Genomic DNA, 21,687 nt, shown 5'->3' on the forward strand with positions numbered 1-21,687 from the left:
GCTTCAAGAGGTAGTCCCCTGAAATGGTCTTCCAACAGTCTTGAAGGAGTTCCCAGAGATGCTTAGCACTTGTTGGCCCTTTTGCCTTCACTCTGCGGTCCAGCTCACCCAAACCATCTCGATTGGGTTCAGGTCCGGTGACTGTGGAGGCCAGGTCATCTGGCGCAGCACCCCATCACTCTCCTTCATGGTCAAATAGCCCTTACTTTTCAAAGTTTTCCCAATTGTTCGGCTGACTGACTGACCATTATTTCTTAAAGTAATGATGGCCACTCGTTTTTCTTTACTTAGCTGCTTTTTTCTTGCCATAATACAAATTCTAACAGTCTATTCAGTAGGACTATCAGCTGTGTATCCACCTGACCTCTCCTCAACGCAACTGATGGTCCCAACCCCATTTATAAGGCAAGAAATCCCACTTATTAAACCTGACAGGGCACACCTGTGAAGTGAAAACCATTTCAGGGGACTACCTCTTGAAGCTCATCAAGAGAATGCCAAGAGTGTGCAAAGCAGTAATCAAAGCAAAAGGTGACTACTTTGATGAACCTCCTAGAATATGACATATTTTCAGTTGTTTCACACTTGTTTGTTATGTATATAATTCCACATGTGTTAATTCATAGTTTTGATGCCTTCATAGTCATGAAAATAAAGAAAACTCTTTGAATGAGAAGGTGTGTCCAAACTTTTGGTCTGTACTGTATATAATACAGGTGAGCCCGGCACTTTGTTTTTCTGGACCCTTCTATGGCAGTATTGTTGTTCTGGATTTTTTTTTTTTATTATACAAATTCTGTGTCATTTCGCACTTGTAAGTGATACTCTCTATACCTCCTGGATAGCCTGAGAGTCTCTCATAAAAGGGAAAACTCTCATATACTGGGCAGATCTGCTGGGCATAAGAAGGCAACCATTATCAACCCCCACCAGGCAAAGAGCAGTCCTCTGCCGCTGTCATCAGCAACAGGAGAGGCATTCACATATGAGCTCCCTCCAGCTGCCATTACTTATGGGTAGCGACGGGTCGTTCATGACTGATCTGGTACAAATAGCCGGCTCCTTTACCTGAGTGATGGGAGCTGGATCCCAAGTGAGAGTGAGCCGAAAGCACAGACAGGGCAGAGGGCCGGCACAGCCCTACTAGTCTCCTGATTAAGCAACAAACATTAGATTACATTATTCAAAAACTGGAGTATACCTCCCAAAACAGAAAGAGGGACAATATGTGCGGTGCGCGTAGCTTGCTGCAGCAATTTTTTTCATACTAGGCCATGCCTCTAATTCCACCCAAAACATAATTATACACACTTTGTCCCATTAATGGCCCCACATAGTCATTAGTCCCCCTTTGTGCCAGCACACAGTAGTAATGCCCACACTGTGCCCCGTCACAGTAATGCCCACATTATGCCCCTCACTGTCGTTATGCCGACATTGTGCCCTTCACAGTAGTTATGGCCAGATATGTGCCCCCTCACAGTAATTCTGACAGATGTGACCCCTCACAGTAGTTATGGCCAAATATGTGCCCCCTCACAGTAGTTATGGCCAGATATGTGCCCCCTTCAGAAGAAGTGGAAAAAAAACAAAAAAACAGTAAATACTCACAATACTTCCTCCGATGATCACAGCTCAGATGCTGGCGCTCCGCAGCAGCAGCACGGAGGATGCATATTAAGCTTGATGTGTAGTAGGAGAAGAGGCCTACTCCCGGCCGGCACGTTCCTCCTATACAGTCCAGCAGCACAATGTGGGAATGTTGTGCTACTGCTCCAGTGCGCCGACAGCTGAATGGTGGAGCATGGATAGCTGAGAGTGGGACGTACCTTAGCCGTTCCGGGACCATGGGACAGTCAATGAAATCCAGGACTGTCCCACTGGATCTGGGATGGTTGGGAGGTATGGACTATGACGTCATTATTGAGCCCTCCTCCTCCTCAGTTCTTCAGAGAGAATATTCAGCAAAACAGGGCAAATAGTAACAGATGGAAGAAACCACATCAGCCCCTGTAAACTGAAGCACTTATTTATTAAGACTGGCGTTTTAGACGCCGGTCTTAATCCCCCTGCTGGCGTACAACAGCTTCCCTGCCCATGGCACACCGTTTTATTTAAACTGGTGTACATGGAGTGGAAAAAGTCATAGATTCTGCCGGAAATCACCTTTGTGAGAAAATCTGCGCCAAATACACCCCAAAAGTGGATACATTTTCTATTGTGTCAGAGAAAACGGATCCGTCCCCATTGACTTACACTGTGTGCCAGGACGGATCCGTCTTGCTCCTCACCACATGGCAGACAGAAAAACGCTGCAGGCAGTGTTTTGGTGTCCACCTCCAGAGCGGAATGGAGACTGATCGGAGACAAACTGATGCATTCTGAGCGGATCCTTATCCATTCAGAACGCATTAGGGCAAAACTGACCCGTTTTTGGACCGATTGTGAGAACCCTGAACGGATCTCACAAACGGAAAGCGAAAACGCCAGTGTGAAAGTCGCCTAAGTTCTACTAAAAGAAGAGCTATTTGAGAGCCGAAAGAGACAGTTCTTTTTGATGAGCTGAGCCAAATGATCAGAATCAGAGATGAGTGAACTTGTATTTTCAAATTTGGCGTATAAGGTTCAGGTTTATCCAAGAATTCTGTTAAGGATTCCGCTACCACGGACCATAATGGTCCGTGGTAGCGGAATCCATAATGGAATTCTTAGATAACCCGAACCTGAAAACACAAGTTCGCTCATCCCTCATGATCACTAAAGAGTGGGAATGCCCATCACTACTTATGTTATGGGGGAGGAAACTGATAATGGGAACTATAGAGCTGTTACAGTACTGGGGTGAGGGGAGCCATTGAGGTGGGTCTTGTAACCCAAATTTCCATCTCAAGTCTATATTTTCTTTAACATTTGCCCTGGTGGAAACACGTCCTGCATTCATACAGCAAAGGGCTGATTTCCTATAGCATGGCGTACAGTTATAACTCCCAGCAGGTCTCGGCCACCTGAGAACCACCAATATTCACCTCAGCAAATGCCATACTGTATTAAACCCGTATTACAGAGCACATAGCCGGGAGTACAGTTATACGAGATTCGTGTTTATTGTGTCTCCAGTGTGTCAGTGACGTCACTGCCTCACACCGAATTGTTTACACAGATCCAAACCATCTATTTCCCGCCCAAACGTCCTAATCAGAATAGGTACATGATACCGTTCGCCCCGCCCCTCTCCTGGTAACGTGTCATCCACTGCCAGCGCTGTTACGTCATTACCTTGCGACTCCCGTGGTTCAGTGGAGAGCGACATTTCCGAGGTAAACAAGGTTCAGGGAGTGCAGGCTCTTGCCATCGGTGCGGTGAGTGTCGGCCGGTAAGTCGGTTCTCATCTCTTTAAACTGCGTACATTTTTCTGTAATTGACCTCTTTCGGACGCTTGAGGAGGAATGCCGGGACTTGTAGTTTGGAGCTGGTTTCCGTTGTGGTGTCTATGATGAAGTAGTCTCTGACCAGCTCTCCAGCAGTCTGTAGGACCACAATACTGTTATGTTAAATCCATAGCAATGCTGTCACATCTGAACATGTTTTCCAGGATTAGGATATTAAAGGGGTGGTCTCCCTTCAACAAATGGCACTTATCATGTAGACAACCTTAAAGGGGTTTTCAGAGCTATTTGTATTGATGACCAATCCTCAGGACACCTGCCGATCACTTAGAGAGGGCTGCCTTGGCTCAGCATGCACCTTCTCTTCAACCACCGGGACCAGGGGGTGTGGACCCCTGCCGATCTGACATTGATGACCTGTCCTGAGGATTGGTCACCAATACAAACATCCCTGAAAACCCCTTAAGGACTCAGCCCTATGGACCAGGCCATTTTTGTGCAAATCTGACCAGTGTCACTTTAAGTGGTGATAACTTTAAAACGCTTTGACTTATCCAGGCCATTCTGAAATTTGTTTTTTTTTTGTCACATATTGTACTTCATGACACTGGTAAAATGAAGTAAAAAAAAAATCATTTTTATTTATAAAAAAATAAATAAAAATTTACCAAAAATTTGTAAAAAATTGCACATTTCCAAGTTTCAATTTCTCTACTTCTATAATACATAGTAATACCTTCAAAAATAGTTATTAATTTACATTCCCCATATGTCTACTTCATGTTTGGATCATTTTGGGAATGATATTTTATTTTTTGGGGATGTTACAAGGCTTAGAAGTTTAGAAGCAAATCTTGATATTTTTCAGAAATTTTCAAAAACCCAATTTTTAGGGACCAGTTCAGGTCTGAAGTCACTTTGCGAGGCTTACATAATAGAAACCACCCAAAAATGACCCCATTCTATAAACGACACCTCTCAAGGTATTCAAAACTGATTTTACAAACTTTGTTAACCCTTTGGCCTCTTTCACACGGGCGTTGCTGGAAAATGTGCGGGTGCGTTGCGGGAACACCCGCGATTTTTCAGCGCGAGTGCAAAACATTGTAATGCGTTTTGCACTCGCGTGAGAAAAATCACGCATGTTAGGTACCCAAACCCGAACTTCTTCACAGAAGTTCGGGCTTGGTTTAGGTGTTGTGTAGATGTTATTATTTTCCCTTATAACATGGTTATAAGGGAAAATAATAGCATTCTGAATACAGAATGCTTAGTAGGTGATCAATTGAGAGTTAAAAAAAATAAAAAAAATAAACTCACCTTCTCCTCTTGTTCGCGTAGTTCCCGGTCTCTTCTTTACTTCTTTAATGATGAGCTGTGGGCTAAAGGACCTTTGGTGACGTCAGATCACATGCTCCAATCACATGGTCCATCACCGTGGTGATGGACCATGTGATTGGAGCATGTGATCTGACGTCACCACAGGTCCTAGCCGGTAGTTCATCTTTTAAGAAGTAAAGAAGAGATCGGCAACTACGCGAACAAGAGGAGAAGGTGAGCTAATTATTATTATTTTTTTTTTTTAACTCTCAATTGATCACCTACTAAGCATTCTGTATTCAGAATGCTATTATTTTCCCTTATAACCATGTTATAAGGGAAAATAATACAGTGAATAGACTGTCACCTAGCAACCATGCGTGAAAATCACACCGCATCCGCACTTGCTTGCGATTTTCACGCAACCCCATTCACTTCTATGGGGCCTGCATTGCGTGAAAAACGCAGAATATAGAGCATGCTGCGATTTTCACGCAACGCACAAGTGATGCATGAAAATCACTGCTCATGTGAACAGCCCCATAGAAATGAATGGGTCGGTACTCAGTGCGGGTGCAATGCATTCAACTCGCGGAATACTCGCCCGTGTGAAAGGGGCCTTTAGGTGTTCCACAAGAATTAATGGAAAATAGAGATACAATTTCAAAATTTCACTTTTTGGCAGATTTTCCATTTTAATAATTTTTTTCCAGTTACAAAGCAAGGATTAACAACCAAACCAAACTCAATATTTATGGCCCTGATTCTGTAGTTTACAGAAACACCCCATATGTGGTCGTAAACCACTGTACGGGCACACGGCAGGGCGCAGAAGGAAAGAAATGCCATACGGTTTTTGGAAGGCAGATTTTGCTGGACTGGTTTTTTTGACACCATGTCCCATTTGAAGCCCCCCTGATGCACCCCTAGAGTAGAAACTCCAAAAAAGTGGCCCCATTTTAGAAACTACGGGATAGGGTGGCAGTATTGTTGGTACTAGTTTAGGGTACATATGATTTTTGGTTGCTCTATATTACACTTTTTGTGAGGCAAGATAACAAGAAATAGCTGTTTTGGCACCGTTTTTATTTTTTTATGTTATTTACAACATTCATCTGACAGGTTAGATCATGTGATATTTTTATAGACCAGGTTGTTACGGATGCGGCAATACCTAATATGTATACTTTTTTTATTTTATTTATGTAAGTTTTACACAATGATTTCATTTTTGAAGCAAAAAAAAAAATCATGTTTTAGTGTTTCCATAGACTGCCCCCCCCATATGCCGGGCTTCTCACACTGAATATACTTACCCCGGTCCCCGCACCGCCGCTTCTCCCCGTGCTTGGATGAAAACATCGGGGGAGGGGGGGCAGGCAGCCAATGGTAGGTGACGGAAGGGACAAGCCTCCCTAGCGTCACCCGTGATACTGGGGAGGCACGTCCCCGTCACCGCTGCTCTCCCGCTCCCCGACACCAGATGTTTTCATCCAAGCACGGGGATAAGCAGCGGCATGGGGAGCCAGGTAAGCATATTCATTTGGGGGGAGGGGGAGTTTATAGTATTGGATAATCGTTTTAATAAAATTGTGACTAATACCTCAAAATAAATCTCAATACAAAATATTATAATCACATACAGTACAGACCAAAGGTTGGGAAACACCTTCTCATTCAAAGAGTTTTCTTTATTTTCATGACTATTAACCACCTCCGGACCGCTGTACGCACAGACGCGTCCTGGAGGTGGTTGATTCATTCCGAGTGGACGCATATACGCGTCATCTCGCGAGACGCGAGATTTCCTGTGAACGCGCGCACACAGGCGCGCGCGCTCACAGGAACGGAAGGTAAGAGAGTTGATCTCCAGCCTGCCAGCGGCGATCGTTCGCTGGCAGGCTGGAGATGTGTTTTTTTTAACCCCTAACAGGTATATTAGACGCTGTTTTGATAACAGCGTCTAATATACCTGCTACCTGGTCCTCTGGTGGTCCCATTTGTTTGGATCGACCACCAGAGGACACAGGTAGCTCAGTAAAGTCCCACCAAGCACCACTACACTACACTACACCCCCCCCCCCGTCACTTATTAACCCCTTATTAGCCCCTGATCACCCCTAATCACCCCTGATCACCCCATATAGACTCCCTGATTACCCCCCTGTCATTGATTACCCCCCTGTCATTGATCAACCCCCTGTAAAGCTCCATTCAGATGTCCGCATGATTTTTACGGATCCACTGATAGATGGATCGGATCCGCAAAACGCATCCGGACGTCTGAATGAAGCCTTACAGGGGCATGATCAATGACTGTGGTTATCACCCCATATAGACTCCCTGATCACCCCCCTGTCATTGATCACCCCCCTGTCATTGATCACCCCCCTGTCATTGATTACCCCCCTGTAAAGCTCCATTCAGACGTCCGCATGATTTTTACGGATCCACTGATAGATGGATCGGATCCGCAAAACGCATCCGGACGTCTGAATGAAGCCTTACAGGGGCATGATCAATGACTGTGGTGATCACCCCATATAGACTCCCTGATCACCCCCCTGTAAAGCTCCATTCAGATGTCCGCATGATTTTTACGGATCCACTGATAGATGGATCGGATCCGCAAAACGCATCCGGACGTCTGAATGAAGCCTTACAGGGGCATGATCAATGACTGTGGTTATCACCCCATATAGACTCCCTGATCACCCCCCTGTCATTGATCACCCCCCTGTCATTGATTACCCCCCTGTAAAGCTCCATTCAGACGTCCGCATGATTTTTACGGATCCACTGATAGATGGATCGGATCCGCAAAACGCATCCGGACGTCTGAATGAAGCCTTACAGGGGCATGATCAATGACTGTGGTGATCACCCCATATAGACTCCCTGATCACCCCCCTGTCATTGATTACCCCCCTGTCATTGATCACCCCCCCTGTCATTGATCACCCCCCCCTGTCATTGATCACCCCCCCCTGTCATTGATCACCCCCCCCTGTCATTGATCACCCCCCCCTGTCATTGATCACCCCCCCCTGTCATTGATTACCCCCCTGTCATTGATCACCCCCCCTGTCATTGATCACCCCCCCTGTCATTGATCACCCCCCCTGTCATTGATCACCCCCCCTGTCATTGATCACCCCCCCTGTCATTGATCACCCCCCCTGTCATTGATCACCCCCCTGTCATTGATCACCCCCCCTGTCATTGATCACCCCCCTGTCATTGATCACCCCCCTGTCATTGATCACCCCCCTGTCATTGATCACCCCCCCTGTCATTGATCACCCCCCCTGTCATTGATCACCCCCCCTGTCATTGATCACCCCCCTGTCATTGATCAACCCCCTGTCATTGATCAACCCCCTGTCATTGATCAACCCCCCTGTCATTGATCACCCCCCTGTCATTGATCACCCCCCTGTCATTGATCACCCCCCTGTCATTGATCACCCCCCTGTCATTGATCACCCCCCTGTAAGGCTCCATTCAGAAATTTTTTTGGCCCAAGTTAGCGGAATTATTATTTTTTTTTTCTTACAAAGTCTCATATTCCACTAACTTGTGACAAAAAATTAAATCTCACATGAACTCACCATACCCCTCACGGAATCCAAATGCGTAAAATTTTTTAGACATTTATATTCCAGACTTCTTCTCACGCTTTAGGGCCCCTAGAATGCCAGGGCAGTATAAATACCCCACATGTGACCCCATTTCGGAAAGAAGACACCCCCAGGTATTCCGTGAGGGGCATATTGAGTCCATGAAAGATTGAAATTTTTGTCCCAAGTTAGCGGAACGGGAGACTTTGTGAGAAAAAAATAAAAAATATCAATTTCCGCTAACTTGTGCCAAAAAAAATAAATTTCTATGAACTCGCCATGCCCCTCATTGAATACCTTGGGGTGTCTTCTTTCCAAAATGGGGTCACATGTGGGGTATTTATACTGCCCTGGCATTCTAGGGGCCCCAAAGCGTGAGAAGAAGTCTGGTATCCAAATGTCTAAAAATGCCCTCCTAAAAGGAATTTGGGCCCCTTTGCGCATCTAGGCTGCAAAAAAGTGTCACACATCTGGTATCGCCGTACTCAGGAGAAGTTGGGGAATGTGTTTTGGGGTGTCATTTTACATATACCCATGCTGGGTGAGATAAATATCTTGGTCAAATGCCAACTTTGTATAAAAAAATGGGAAAAGTTGTCTTTTGCCAAGATATTTCTCTCACCCAGCATGGGTATATGTAAAAAGACACCCCAAAACACATTCCCCAACTTCTCCCGAGTACGGAGATACCAGATGTGTGACACTTTTTTGCAGCCTAGGTGGGCAAAGGGGCCCATATTCCAAAGAGCACCTTTCGGATTTCACTGGTCATTTACCTACTTACCACACATTAGGGCCCCTGGAAAATGCCAGGGCAGTATAACTACCCCACAAGTGACCCCATTTTGGAAAGAAGACACCCCAAGGTATTCCGTGAGGGGCATGGCGAGTTCCTAGAATTTTTTATTTTTTGTCACAAGTTAGTGGAAAATGATGATTTTTTTTTTTTTTCATACAAAGTCTCATATTCCACTAACTTGTGACAAAAAATAAAAACTTCCATGAACTCACTATGCCCATCAGCGAATACCTTGGGGTCTATTCTTTCCAAAATGGGGTCACTTGTGGGGTAGGTATAATGCCCTGGTATTTTAGGGGCCCAAATGTGTGGTAAGGAGTTTGAAATCAAATTCTGTAAAAAATGACGAGTGAAATCCGAAAGGTGCTCTTTGGAATATGGGCCCCTTTGCCCACCTAGGCTGCAAAAAAGTGTCACACATCTGGTATCTCCGTACTCGGGAGAAGTTGGGGAATGTGTTTTGGGGTGTCTTTTTACATATACCCATGCTGGGTGAGAGAAATATCTTGGCAAAAGACAACTTTTCCCATTTTTTTATACAAAGTTGGCATTTGACCAAGATATTTATCTCACCCAGCATGGGTATATGTAAAATGACACCCCAAAACACATTCCCCAACTTCTACTGAATACGGAGATACCAGATGTGTGGCACTTTTTTGCAGCCTAGGTGGGCAAAGGGGCCCATATTCCAAAGAGCACCTTTCGGATTTCACTCGTCATTTTTTACAGAATTTGATTTCAAACTCCTTACCACACATTTGGGCCCCTAGAATGCCAGGGCAGTATAACTACCCCACAAGTGACCCCATTTTGGAAAGAAGAGACCCCAAGGTATTTCGTGATGGGCATAGTGAGTTCATGGAAGTTTTTATTTTTTGTCACAAGTTAGTGGAATATGAGACTTTGTAAGAAAAAAAAATCAAAAAAAAAATCATCATTTTCCGCTAACTTGTGACAAAAAATAAAAAGTTCTATGAACTCACTATGCCCATCAGCGAATACCTTAGGGTGTGTACTTTCCGAAATGGGGTCATTTGTGGGGTGTTTGTACTGTCTGGGCATTGTAGAACCTCAGGAAACATGACAGGTGCTCAGAAAGTCAGAGCTGCTTCAAAAAGCGGAAATTCACATTTTTGTACCATAGTTTGTAAACGCTATAACTTTTACCCAAAGCATTTTTTTTTTACCCAAACATTTTTTTTTTATCAAAGACATGTAGAACAATAAATTTAGAGCAAAATTTCTATATGGATGTCGTTTTTTTTTGCAAAATTTTACAACTGAAAGTGAAAAATGTCATTTTTTTGCAAAAAAAATCGTTAAATTTCGATTAATAACAAAAAAAATAAAAATGTCAGCAGCAATGAAATACCACCAAATGAAAGCTCTATTAGTGAGAAGAAAAGGAGGTAAAATTCATTTGGGTGGTAAGTTGCATGACCGAGCAATAAATGGTGAAAGTAGTGTAGGTCAGAAGTGTAAAAAGTGGCCTGGTCTTTCAGGGTGTTTAAGCACTGGGGGCTGAGGTGGTTAAAATTGTAGATTCACACTGAAGGCATCAAAACTATGAATTAACACATGTGGAATTATATACATAACAAACAAGTGTGAAACAACTGAAAATATGTCATATTCTAGGTTCTTCAAAGTAGCCACCTTTTGCTTTGATTACTGCTTTGTACACTCTTGGCATTCTCTTGATGAGCTTCAAGAGGTAGTCCCCTGAAATGGTTTTCACTTCACAGGTGTGCCCTGTCAGGTTTAATAAGTGGGATTTCTTCCCTTATAAATGGGGTTGGGACCATCAGTGGCGTTGAGGAGAAGTCAGGTGCATACACAGCTGATAGTCCTACTGAATAGACTGTTAGAATTTGTATTATGGCAAGAAAAAAGCAGCTAAGTAAAGAAAAAATGAGTGGCCATCATTACTTTAAGAAATGAAGGTCAGTCAGTTACCCGAAAAATTTGGAAAACTTTGAAAGTAAGGGCTATTTGACCATGAAGGAGAGTGATGGGGTGCTGCGCCAGATGACCTGGCCTCCACAGTCACCGGACCTGAACCCAATCGAGATGGTTTGGGGTGAGCTGGACCGCAAAGTGAAGGCAAAAGGGCCAACAAGTGCTAAGCATCTCTGGGAACTCCTTCAAGACTGTTGGAAGACCATTTCAGGGGACTACCTCTTGAAGCTCATCAAGAGAATGCCAAGAGTGTGCAAAGCAGTAATCAAAGCAAAAGGTGACTACTTTGAAGAACCTAGAATATGACATATTTTCAGTTGTTTCAAACTTGTTTGTTATGTATATAATTCCACATGTGTTAATTCATAGTTTTGATGCCTTAAGTGTGAATCTACAAATAAAGAAAACTCTTTGAATAAGAAGGTGTGTCCAAACTTTTGGTCTGTACTGTATGTGGGTGAAAATTACAGGGCGTCAGAGGACTAAATAATAGTCCATTCTTACTCACGGTTTGATTAGTAGATAGGGGTGCTGATGAGTCCGGAACATCTTCTCTGTAATGTCCCTAAAACTATCCCTGCCTACAGGCCGAGCACCCGTCCTAAAAGGGTCATCCCCACCTCTCGGTGGCTTAACCTATTTGCAAGCCCTGTATTCACGCTGAAAAAAATTAGATGTCCCACTTACTAATGTATTGTGATTATCCATATTGCCTCCTTTGCTGGCGTGATTCCTTTTTCCATCACATTATTCACTGCTCGTTTCCAGGGGTGACGGCCACCGCTACAGAGCAGATATGAGGGGGCTGGGATGGGAACTGCTGTGCATGCTTATGCGAGCTCGCACGGTCCTGGCCACCAGAGAGGCCGGCACGTTTTCCTCTAATGTGCAAGCACGACCCCCACTGCTTGATTGCAAGGTTGTCGTAACTATGGACACAAGCAGTGTATAATGTGATGGGGAAAATGAATCCAGCCAGCAAAGGCGGCAATATGGACAAATTACAATACATTAGTACGTGCCTGGTATTAACTTTCTCTACACAATAAATGCCATTTGCTGAAGTGAGACAACCCCTTTAAAGCTGCATCCACACGACTATATGTATTTTGCAATCTGCAAAATATTCGAATAATGTCTGTGTGACGTCCGTGTTGCATCATTTGTTTTTGCAGACCTGTTGTAACAATGCCTATTCTTGTCTGCAAAATGTTCTATTTTTTAGCAGGACTGTAGAACAGACACGTGGATGTGGACAGCACAGCACATGGGGTGATGTCTACATTTGTTGTGGCCCTGTTGAAATGAATGTGGACCAAAAATACAGTCGTGTGAATGGGGCCTAAAAGAACACATTTCTTGTCCAGGACTTGGCACAACCATATTAAATGAATGACTTACAATACAACATTATGATGACTTTTTTTTTTTTTGCATAGCTTATTTAACACCCACATTCCCAGATATGTAAAGATTGGGGGTCAGCTGAAGTGTCGGTAATAAAGGGTCACCAAGACTATATAGAAAAGAAAGTCACTAGGGAATGAACAGAACACTGATCTAGTGCCCTTTTTTCATCTTCTCAGCCGCAAATCTGCCAATTCCCAAGGTTCTCTCCTGTCATCCCAAGATGGCTGTGCCACTTCTCGGACTTGCTGATGAACACATCGGCAGTGTTAAGACAATTCCTGATTGCCCAGCACTGCTCTTGGGTTGGACGGTCGCTTTAAAGGTTTTTATAGGTCTTCCGTATCTGATCAGTGGGGGTCCGACACCTGGGATCCCAGGCTGATCAGCTGTTTGAGAAGGCAGTGGCGCTCCGTTGAGCGCAGCGGCCTTCTCTCTGCTTTTCCTAGGCCGAATGACGACACATTCATCGGTCACATGGCCTAAGAGCAGCTCAGCCCCAAGTGAATGGGGCCGAGCTGCCATACCAAGCACAGTTGCTATACAATATACGGCGCTGTGCTTGGTGAGCTGCGAGAAGACTGGGGGTCCCTGGTGTTGGACCCCGATAGATCATCAGTATTAAAATCTCAGAAAACCACTTTACGTTTTGCTCATTCAGTGTAAATCGGTAACGCATAGCTCTCACCACTAAAAGCATAAGAAGCAATCGCCTCCTTGCAAGTGGATCCTTGTGTCGAGAAAGAGGTTTTCAAAAATAAGACCGTTAATTTCAGGGCATCTGTAAGATACTAAGGCTGCCTTCACACAAGTCTGCGGTTTAAAGTCGGTTCCATTCACTTAAAGGGTTTCCACCCCCAGAAATACCGTTATGTAGCTGACTGACATTAGCGATGCGATAATGTCAGCACTACATAACAGTGTGTTTTTTTTATCATCATTAACTCACTGCGCCTGCGCCGAATACAGAAGTGAACAGCGCAGGTGCGGGATTTCGTCAACAATGCTGCGAACTGTCACATCAATCAAGAGGAGCGGGGCGGGCTAAAGGGTGAGTGGACGAAGCCTCTAGGTGCTGATTTTACGCCCACATAGCACCTAGAGGCTAATTAGCATATAATAAAAATGCTTATTTTATCAGAACGGCTGCAGGAAGAAAGGTAAAAAACATACTGTTATGTAGTGCTGACATTCTTGCATCGCTCATGTCAGTCAGCTACATAACAGTATTTCTGGTGGTAGAAACCCTTTAAATAGGGCTTGCAGAAATCTATATGCTTCTCACACAAAAAAAAAAATTCTAATAAATGGAACAAATTTTCAGTCACAGAACATTTTCTACATCAAAATCGGCCATGTAAAGGAACCCTTAGGGCCAATCACATTGTCAACATTGGTGGTGTTCATGACGAAATTCCACTGGCAAATTCCGCCTTGTGTACAGGCTTCTAGGGTAAGTGCACACAGGACAGAATTGCCACAGGGTTTTACCTGTGGATTTACATAGGTAAAATCCACAGCTGAGTGGATGAGTTTATAAATCTCGTCCACGTGCTGCCAGAAAGTGACATGTGGTCTGGATTTTAAATTTCACAGCATGTCAGTTTCTGTTGCGGATTTTTACCCCACAATGCTTCATTCAAGCGTTTCCATGAGGTGAGTGGGAACATTTCTCCAAGTGGTGTAGACGGCCGCACGAAGGCCATCTACTGTCTGGAACTGTTGTCCATTTTTGTAAACTTCCCTTGCCATCCATCCCCAAAGGTTCTCAATTGGATTTAGATCAGGGGAACACGCAGGATCGGCCAAAAAAATGATGCTATTCTCCTGGAAGAAGTCTCTTGTCCTGCGGGCATTGTGTACTGTAGCGTTGTCCTGTTGAAAAACCCAGTCGTTACCACACAGACGAGGGCCCTCAGTCATGAGGAATGCTCTCTGCAACATCTGGACATAGCCAGCGGCCGTTTGACGCCCCTGCACTTCCTGAAGCTCCATTGTTCCACTGAAGGAAAAAGCACCCCAGACCATTATGGCGCCCCCTCCACTGTGGCGCGTAGAAAACATCTCAGGTGGGATCTGCTTGTCATGCCAGTAACGTTGGAAACCATCAGGACCATCAAGGTTAAATTTTTTTTTCTCATCAGAGAGTAAAACTTTCTTCCACCTTTGACTGTCCCATGTTTGGTGCTCTCTTGTGCTCAAAGTACAAACGAGCAGTTCTGTGGCGTTCAAGGAGACGAGGTCTTTGAAGACGTTTTTTGTTTTTGAAGCCCTTCAGTCTCCGATGCCGTCTGATGGTTATGGGGCTGCAGTCAGCACCAGTAAGGGCCTTAATTTGGGTCGAGGATCGTCCAGTGTCTTGACGGACAGCCAATTGGATCCTCCGGCTCAGTGCATTTTTTTGGGTCTTCCATTTGACTTTTTTGTTCCATAACCCTCAGGATCATTTAAGAAATTCCAAATGACTGTCTTACTGCGTCCCACCTCAGCAGCGATGGCGCGCTGTGAGAGACCCTGCTTATGCAGTTCAACAACCCGACCACGTTCAAAAAGGGAGAGTTTTTTTGCCTTTGCCATCACAACGTGTGACTACCTGACAGAAAAGGACAATAAATCCACATCTTTGCACAGATTTGGCCTTTTAAAGGCATGTGGTCCTAAACTTTTGATCAGCTGAAAAACAGCCTGTTTCAGTTTATTCGTTGTTTTCATTAAATTGAATGCTCAAAAAATGTTTTGTCTCACTCCCATTTCTTCTTGTTGCATGTTGAAGCTCTACTTGGAACCTTGTTAAGATCCAGCCATGCTAAATATTATCTTTTGCCATTTTTTTAAGTGGTCTTAAACTTTTGATCAGGACTGTGGGCCAGATATATCATTAGGCTAAGTCACTTTTGTGGAGTCAAATAGTCGCAAAAAAATGCGCAAGTCAAAATTTTGCGACTTTTTCAAGGCAAGCGCTAATCACTCCAGTTTTGAGTAAATGGGCGTTTTGGCTTATGCAAATGATTGGCTAGACAAATTTACTATTGCGACTTTTTAAAATAGTCGCAAAAAAGTCCCAATTTCACTCCAGCGAGGACCATGCTTATCTTTTGAGACTTTTTAATAGAACATGCGACCTTTTTCATAAAAACGTGCGACTTTTTCGTTAAGATGTGCGACTTTTGTAAAGCTGCTTACTGACGGATAAACTGCTACCGTCAAACCACATTTATTACAGTCTTAAAGGGCCGATCATAAATCTGACTTGGCTAAAACTGACTTTAGCCATATGTTAAAGTGGAGTGAGCTGTCAGCGGAATGATAAATCTGGCCCTGTATGTTTAGGCCACGCTCACAGTAGTACGAGCTACATGCAGCATGGTATTGTCATTTTGGAAAACAGCTCCTGGGTCACTTTGGAGAAATGGCTGTACAACTAGTTCCATAACCAAATCAATGTAACGCCGAGCTGCTAGTGTACCTGAAATAGAGACTTGAGGGGTCCAGCTACCGTACATTATGCCACCCCATACCGTAATTCCAGGAGTGGGACCTGTGTGACTTTCCCATGTGGACGCATCTTCATGGCCTTGTCCACATGGTGTCCAAACCAATCTCCAGCTATCATTGCATCCGAGACAAAAACAGGATTAGTCGCTGAAGAGAATAGACCTCCGTTCCAGCCCCCAATGCCGTCTTGCTGTGCACCATGATAGCTCTTGAGAGCGGTGCCGTGAGGTCAGTGGAGCACCTGGAGCTGGATGTCTGGCTCGTAGCCCAATATCATGCAAACGAATTCTGATGGTTTGTGTAGACACTGTTTGCTGTCCTGGGCTTGGGATGTGACGTCTAATCGGATGATCCGTCCATGCAGAGGTTCCTCCCTGTGCACCTCTTGCTGTCATTCCAGTTCGTCGTTGTTCTCCCAACCACCGGGACACACAACATTGAACAGCATTGACCTCTCAGCCTAGCCAGATAGCCATCTGCTGGAGGGATAAACCAAGGTCTCTCGGTTTAAGGATTCTGTCCCTCTCAGTTTGTGACAAGTGGAGATGACTGGCACGTTGATGAACAGGAGACATCACAAAAAATTCCCACATGATTTGTTTTCCGATTTTTTTTATTTTATTTTTTATTTATTTATTTTTTTTATTTTTTTTGTGAGGTTTCATGTGGCTAAAAAAACTTGCTTTTTATATGGCTTTTATGCGCCCCTTCACAGATTGGAGCTAGGTGCTTGAAAATGTCCTTTGCAGACTTTAGCGACACCTGCTAATTCCTTGATCTGCAGAACTTTACGCCTTTTTCTTCTTGGTTCTGCAGTTTCACCATTGAGGAGTGTGTGTAGTAGCTGTTCCCTATTTGCCAAATAGTGGCCCTTCTGGGCCTAATTGTTTGAGTGTAGGCCACATCCACAGCAGTTTTCTTCTTTCTTTCATGCATTACATGTTTTCGGCAAACATGCTGCTTTATTTCTTAGTTTTAATTTAATTTTATTGTAGTTTTTCTTACAGTCTTTTTACAAAAACAGAAAATGACAAGGCATGGAAAAAACTGCACAGCTGGGGCTGTCTACACCTACTATGAGAAAAAGAAAGATACAGGTTAGTAGCTTTTTTTTTTTCTTTTTTTCTTTTAAGGCCTCATGCACACGACCGTATGTTTTTTGCGGTTCGCAAAAAACCGATCTGCAAAAAATACGGATGACGTCTGTGTGCATTCCGTATTTTGCTGAAAGGAACAGCTGGCCCCTGATAGAACAGCACTATCCTAATGTGGACAATAATAGGACATGTTCTATTTTTTTTTTTTTTTTTGCAGAACGGACATACGGAAACAGAATGCACACGGAGTACCTTCTGTTTTTTTTTTTTTTGCAGACCCATTGAAGTGAATGGTTCTGCATACAGTCTGCCAAAAAACGGAACGGACACGGAAAGAAAATACGTTTGTGTGCATGAGGCCTCAATCTGTATTTTCAGTGTTGAAGCGTACAAGTCTATGCTGTTTCTATGCGGAATGTACACCCATACCTGGAAGTGTAGCTGCGTATGTGCAGTTGATATCTGCGCTGCTCTGGTAGCCTCTGTGCTTGTGCCCCTACTCTGACTAATGGTGCAGGCGTGTGATTGACAGGGCTAGGCAAGATGTCTGTCCCTGTGAATCAAGGGGGAGCTGCTCAAGAACTCCATTGGATGGATGTATTGGTTTGTAAGAATTGATTTGCTCGTCTCTAGAACTCGCTAATATCATGTCCGTTTAGGAGCGTCTGTCTCAGGACCGCTCTGATGGTACACTAGGACAGACAGGAGGGGTTTATATGGAATGGATATCTGACAAGTGATCTCTTGGGCTTCATTTACATTAGGGTTGTATTTTGTGTTCTGCTCTGTTCTAGGAGGGGTCCAGCATTTTACCAAACTGGCACAGGCTGCAGTGCTATTTTGTCTGGGATTTTTAAAGGAATCTGCGACGAAGGCCCCTAATGGAGCCTCCAATGCGGATGTGAAGGCAGCCTGATCTGCACTACTACACATGCATGTGGTGTATCATTGTAGTGTCCTTCATATACTGGTGTGTACCACATCAGCTGTATTATGTCTAAGGCCTGGTGATTCAACCAGACATCCCAGAGCACAAATTCAATGGGTTGGTATTAAGATTTTTTTCAATATCTGGTTCTTCTCTTGGAAAACTATTATATATCCTCCTACATTAAGTTCAAACCATACATCTCTGTATAGTCTTTATACATAAAAATCGGCAAGCCAGGCTCAAGTTGTAAGTCCTCATGTGATAAAACGATTGGGGGTGATCTCTACTGGAAGCAAACCTGCTTAGCTGTTAGAGAAATGTACGGCACATTGTGTCCATGAGGTATCCCCACATGTTAAACAAAGTATCTAGAGCAATTCATGGGGGTTCACTAGTATGGGGCATATAGGACGGCGTGATTTACAATGTTGGTTATGAGAAATAGAATCTCTGCAGAGCAGTAGATTCATATAGTTTAGCATGCAGGCATCCATTTCTGCTTCGATGATCATACATTGACTTCTTGTCTTTTCAGCTGCCTCTGGATACGGCACGCAGACAGTTCGTCTCAGCAAAGATGCCGTGAAAGATTTTGACTGTTGTTGCTTGTCCCTACAGCCGTGTAAAGACCCTGTAGTGACGTAAGTGTCCTAAGCAGGCGCCTCAATGAATCTGCATTAACCCCTTAAGGACTCAGCCCTATTTCACCTTAATTTTTTGCAAATCTGACCAGTGTCACTTTATGTGGTGATAACTTTAAAACGCTTTGACTTATCCAGGCCATTCTGAGATTGTTTTTTCGTCACATATTGTACTTCATGACACTGGTAAAATGAAGTCAAAAAAATTAATTTTTATTTATAAAAAAAAATACCAAATTTACCAAAAATTTGAAAAAATTGCAAATTTCCAAGTTTCAATTTCTCTACTTCTATAATGCATAGTAATACCTCCAAAAATAGTTATTACTTTACATTCCCCATATGTCTACTTCATGTTTAAATCAATTTGGGAATGATATTTTATTTTTTGGGGATGTTACAAGGCTTAGAAGTTTAGAAGCAAATCTTGAAATTTTTCAGAAATTTTCAAAAACCCAATTTTTAGGGACCAGTTCAGGTCTGAAGTCACTTTGCGAGGCTTACATAATAGAAACCACCCAAAAATGACCCCATTCTATAAACTACACCCCTCAAGGTATTCAAAACTGATTTTACAAACTTTTTTTAACCCTTTAGGTGTTCCACAAGAATTAATGGAAAATAGATACAATTTCAAAATTTCACCTTTTTGGCAAATTTTCCATTTTTCCTAGTAACAAAGCAAGGGTTAACAGCCAAACCAAACTCCATTTTTATGGCCCTGATTCTGTAGTTTACAGAAACACCCCATATGTGGTCGTAAACCGCTGTACGGGCACACGGCAGGGCGCAGAAGGAAAGGAATGCCATACGGTTTTTGGAAGGCAGATTTTGCTGGACTGTTTTTTTTGACACCATTGTCCCATTTGAAGCCCCCCTGATGCACCCCTAGAGTAGAAACTCCAAAAAAGTGGCCCCATTTTAGAAACTACGGGATAGGGTGGCAGTATTCTTGGTACTAATTTAGGGTACACATGATTTTTGGTTGCTCTATATTACACTTCTTGTGAGGCAAGATAACAAGAAATAGCTGATTTGGCACCGTTTTTATTTTTTGTTATTTACAACATTCATCTGACAGGTTAGATCATGTGATATTTTTATAGACCAGGTTGTCACAGATGCAGCGATACCTAATATGTATACTTTTTTTTTTTATTTATGTAAGTTTTACACAATGATTTCATTTTTGAAGCAAAAAATAATAATTATGTTTTAGTGTCTCCATAATCTGAGAGCCATAGTTTTTTCAGTTTTTGGGCGATTATCTTAGGTAGGGTCTCATTTTTTGCGGGATGAGATGACGGTTTGATCGGCAGTATTTTGGGGTGCATATGACTTTTTGATCGCTTGCTATTACACTTTTTGTGATGTAAGGTGACAAAAAATGGTTTATTTAGCACAGTTTTTATTTTTTATTTTTTACGGTGTTCATCTGAGGGGTTAGGTCATGTGATATGTTTATAGAGCCGGTCGATACGGACGCGGTGATACCTAATATGTATATTATTATTATTTTTTTTATTTTTTTTTCCCCCTATGTTTTACCAATTATTTTTTTTACTTTATTTGGGGAAAATGACGTTTTTGTTTATTTTTACTTGAAACGTAATTAACTTTTTTTTTCACTTTATTTTTTGGCCCACTTTGGGACTTGAACTTTTGGGGGTCTAATCCTTTACAATGCATTCCAATACTTCTGTATTGGAATGCATTGGCTGTATGAGTAATACTGTGTGTATTACTCATACAGCTTCCGGCCTGTGAGATCCAGGGGGCTGGATATCACAGGCTCTTCACCGGAAGGCAGCGCGATGACTTCCTTAGACATCGCGCTGCCTTCCATGCCATGGGGACCCGATGGCACAGCCGCCGCAACCGCAAGTAAAAGGTGCAAACCGCAGGTCTGAAATGACCCCCCTTCCCGGCCTTGTGACAGGTTTCCCGCTGAATGATTTCAGCGGGCATCCTGTTCCTATTAACCCCCGCCGCGCCGCAATGTCTGTTTAAAGTTTGGACGTACCCTTACGCCCTGGGTCCTTAAGGACTCGGGAAACAGGGTGTACCGGTACACCCTAAGTCCCTAAGGGGTTAAAGCCCCATAAGTTTGATAAAAAAAATTGTTCAAATTCTGGTGAATATTTAATTTGAGTTATCAGTCTGAAGTTACATATGGCGGTGAGAAGAATTTCTGTGCCTGTGTCCCTAGTACAACTTCTGTGCGCTGGAAGATTATATTTTCCTTAGGGGAACTGGGACTCATAGACGCCTTATAAAGAGAAGTTCACTTTTAAAAGCCATGGGACATTTGAATGGGAAGTAGTGAACTCTTGGTGATTAAACTTTGATTATGTAGCCATGGAGAAAAACGACTTCAGACAGCAGTCCAATAGCAATGAATCATTTCTTTGTTACTGGAGCCGAAGATAGTGCATTACAGTAACAACCTTTCGGGCCATAACATCATCCGGTCCTTTGTCAGGCCTGCTTAGGATCGACTTGATTATATAGCCATGTTCACTTCATATGGTTTTTCTAATGGACCATATATGTATACAACGTAATCCCCATTAAAGGGGTAATCAATTATGTTAAAAACATACAACATTATTTCAACTATATCAATGCATAAAATGTAGCCCTCTAGTGTAATTTTTACCCTTTCTACCATCTTTACTCACCCGTCTGCAGCTCTAGTCTCTTCACTTTCTGTGGGTGGGCAGAAGCTCCTCACATGTGCTTGTTAAGCAACTTCATCTCCCAGGAGCACATTACTGTCAGCTCAGTAACCTCGCCCCACAGTTTCCAAAGCTCTGTTCTCCGGTCTTCATCCCCTACATAGAAAATAGTCCTCATACAAAGGCCCAGCGATTCTACTAATATATTCCCCTCCCCCAGTTTACTCCTCCACTGTCTAGAGAGATATAGCTAAATATTTCTATGAATTTGGAAGTAGAGATGAGTGAATGAAAGATGTCTGGGCCGCTTCACTATGCTAGCACCAAGGGGAGGGGAAGGGAGCAGGGAAG

The 21,687-nt window shown here is 43.4% G+C and overlaps 1 protein-coding gene across 5 annotated transcripts in view; it reads left to right on the forward strand.

Annotated features, from left to right (window-relative positions):
• Positions 1 to 3,277: 3,277 nt before the first annotated feature.
• Positions 3,278 to 21,687, forward strand: part of LOC121002552 (nitric oxide synthase interacting protein) — a 34,670-nt gene continuing 16,260 nt past the window's right edge. For 2 of the 5 annotated variants that reach the window (XM_040433996.1, XM_040434021.1), the window contains exons 1-3: positions 3,278 to 3,373; positions 16,987 to 17,086; positions 18,553 to 18,658. In XM_040433996.1, coding sequence (XP_040289930.1) covers positions 17,017 to 17,086; positions 18,553 to 18,658 — 176 coding nt within the window. In that variant the 5' untranslated portion in view covers positions 3,278 to 3,373; positions 16,987 to 17,016. The remainder of the gene's footprint in view (positions 3,374 to 16,986; positions 17,087 to 18,552; positions 18,659 to 21,687) is intronic. The other 3 variants (XM_040434009.1, XM_040434004.1, XM_040434013.1) reach the window with 3 other exon arrangements.

The sequence above is a fragment of the Bufo bufo genome, chromosome 1, assembly GCF_905171765.1.
Source record: "Bufo bufo chromosome 1, aBufBuf1.1, whole genome shotgun sequence".
In the NCBI taxonomy this organism is placed as follows: Eukaryota; Metazoa; Chordata; class Amphibia; order Anura; family Bufonidae; genus Bufo; species Bufo bufo.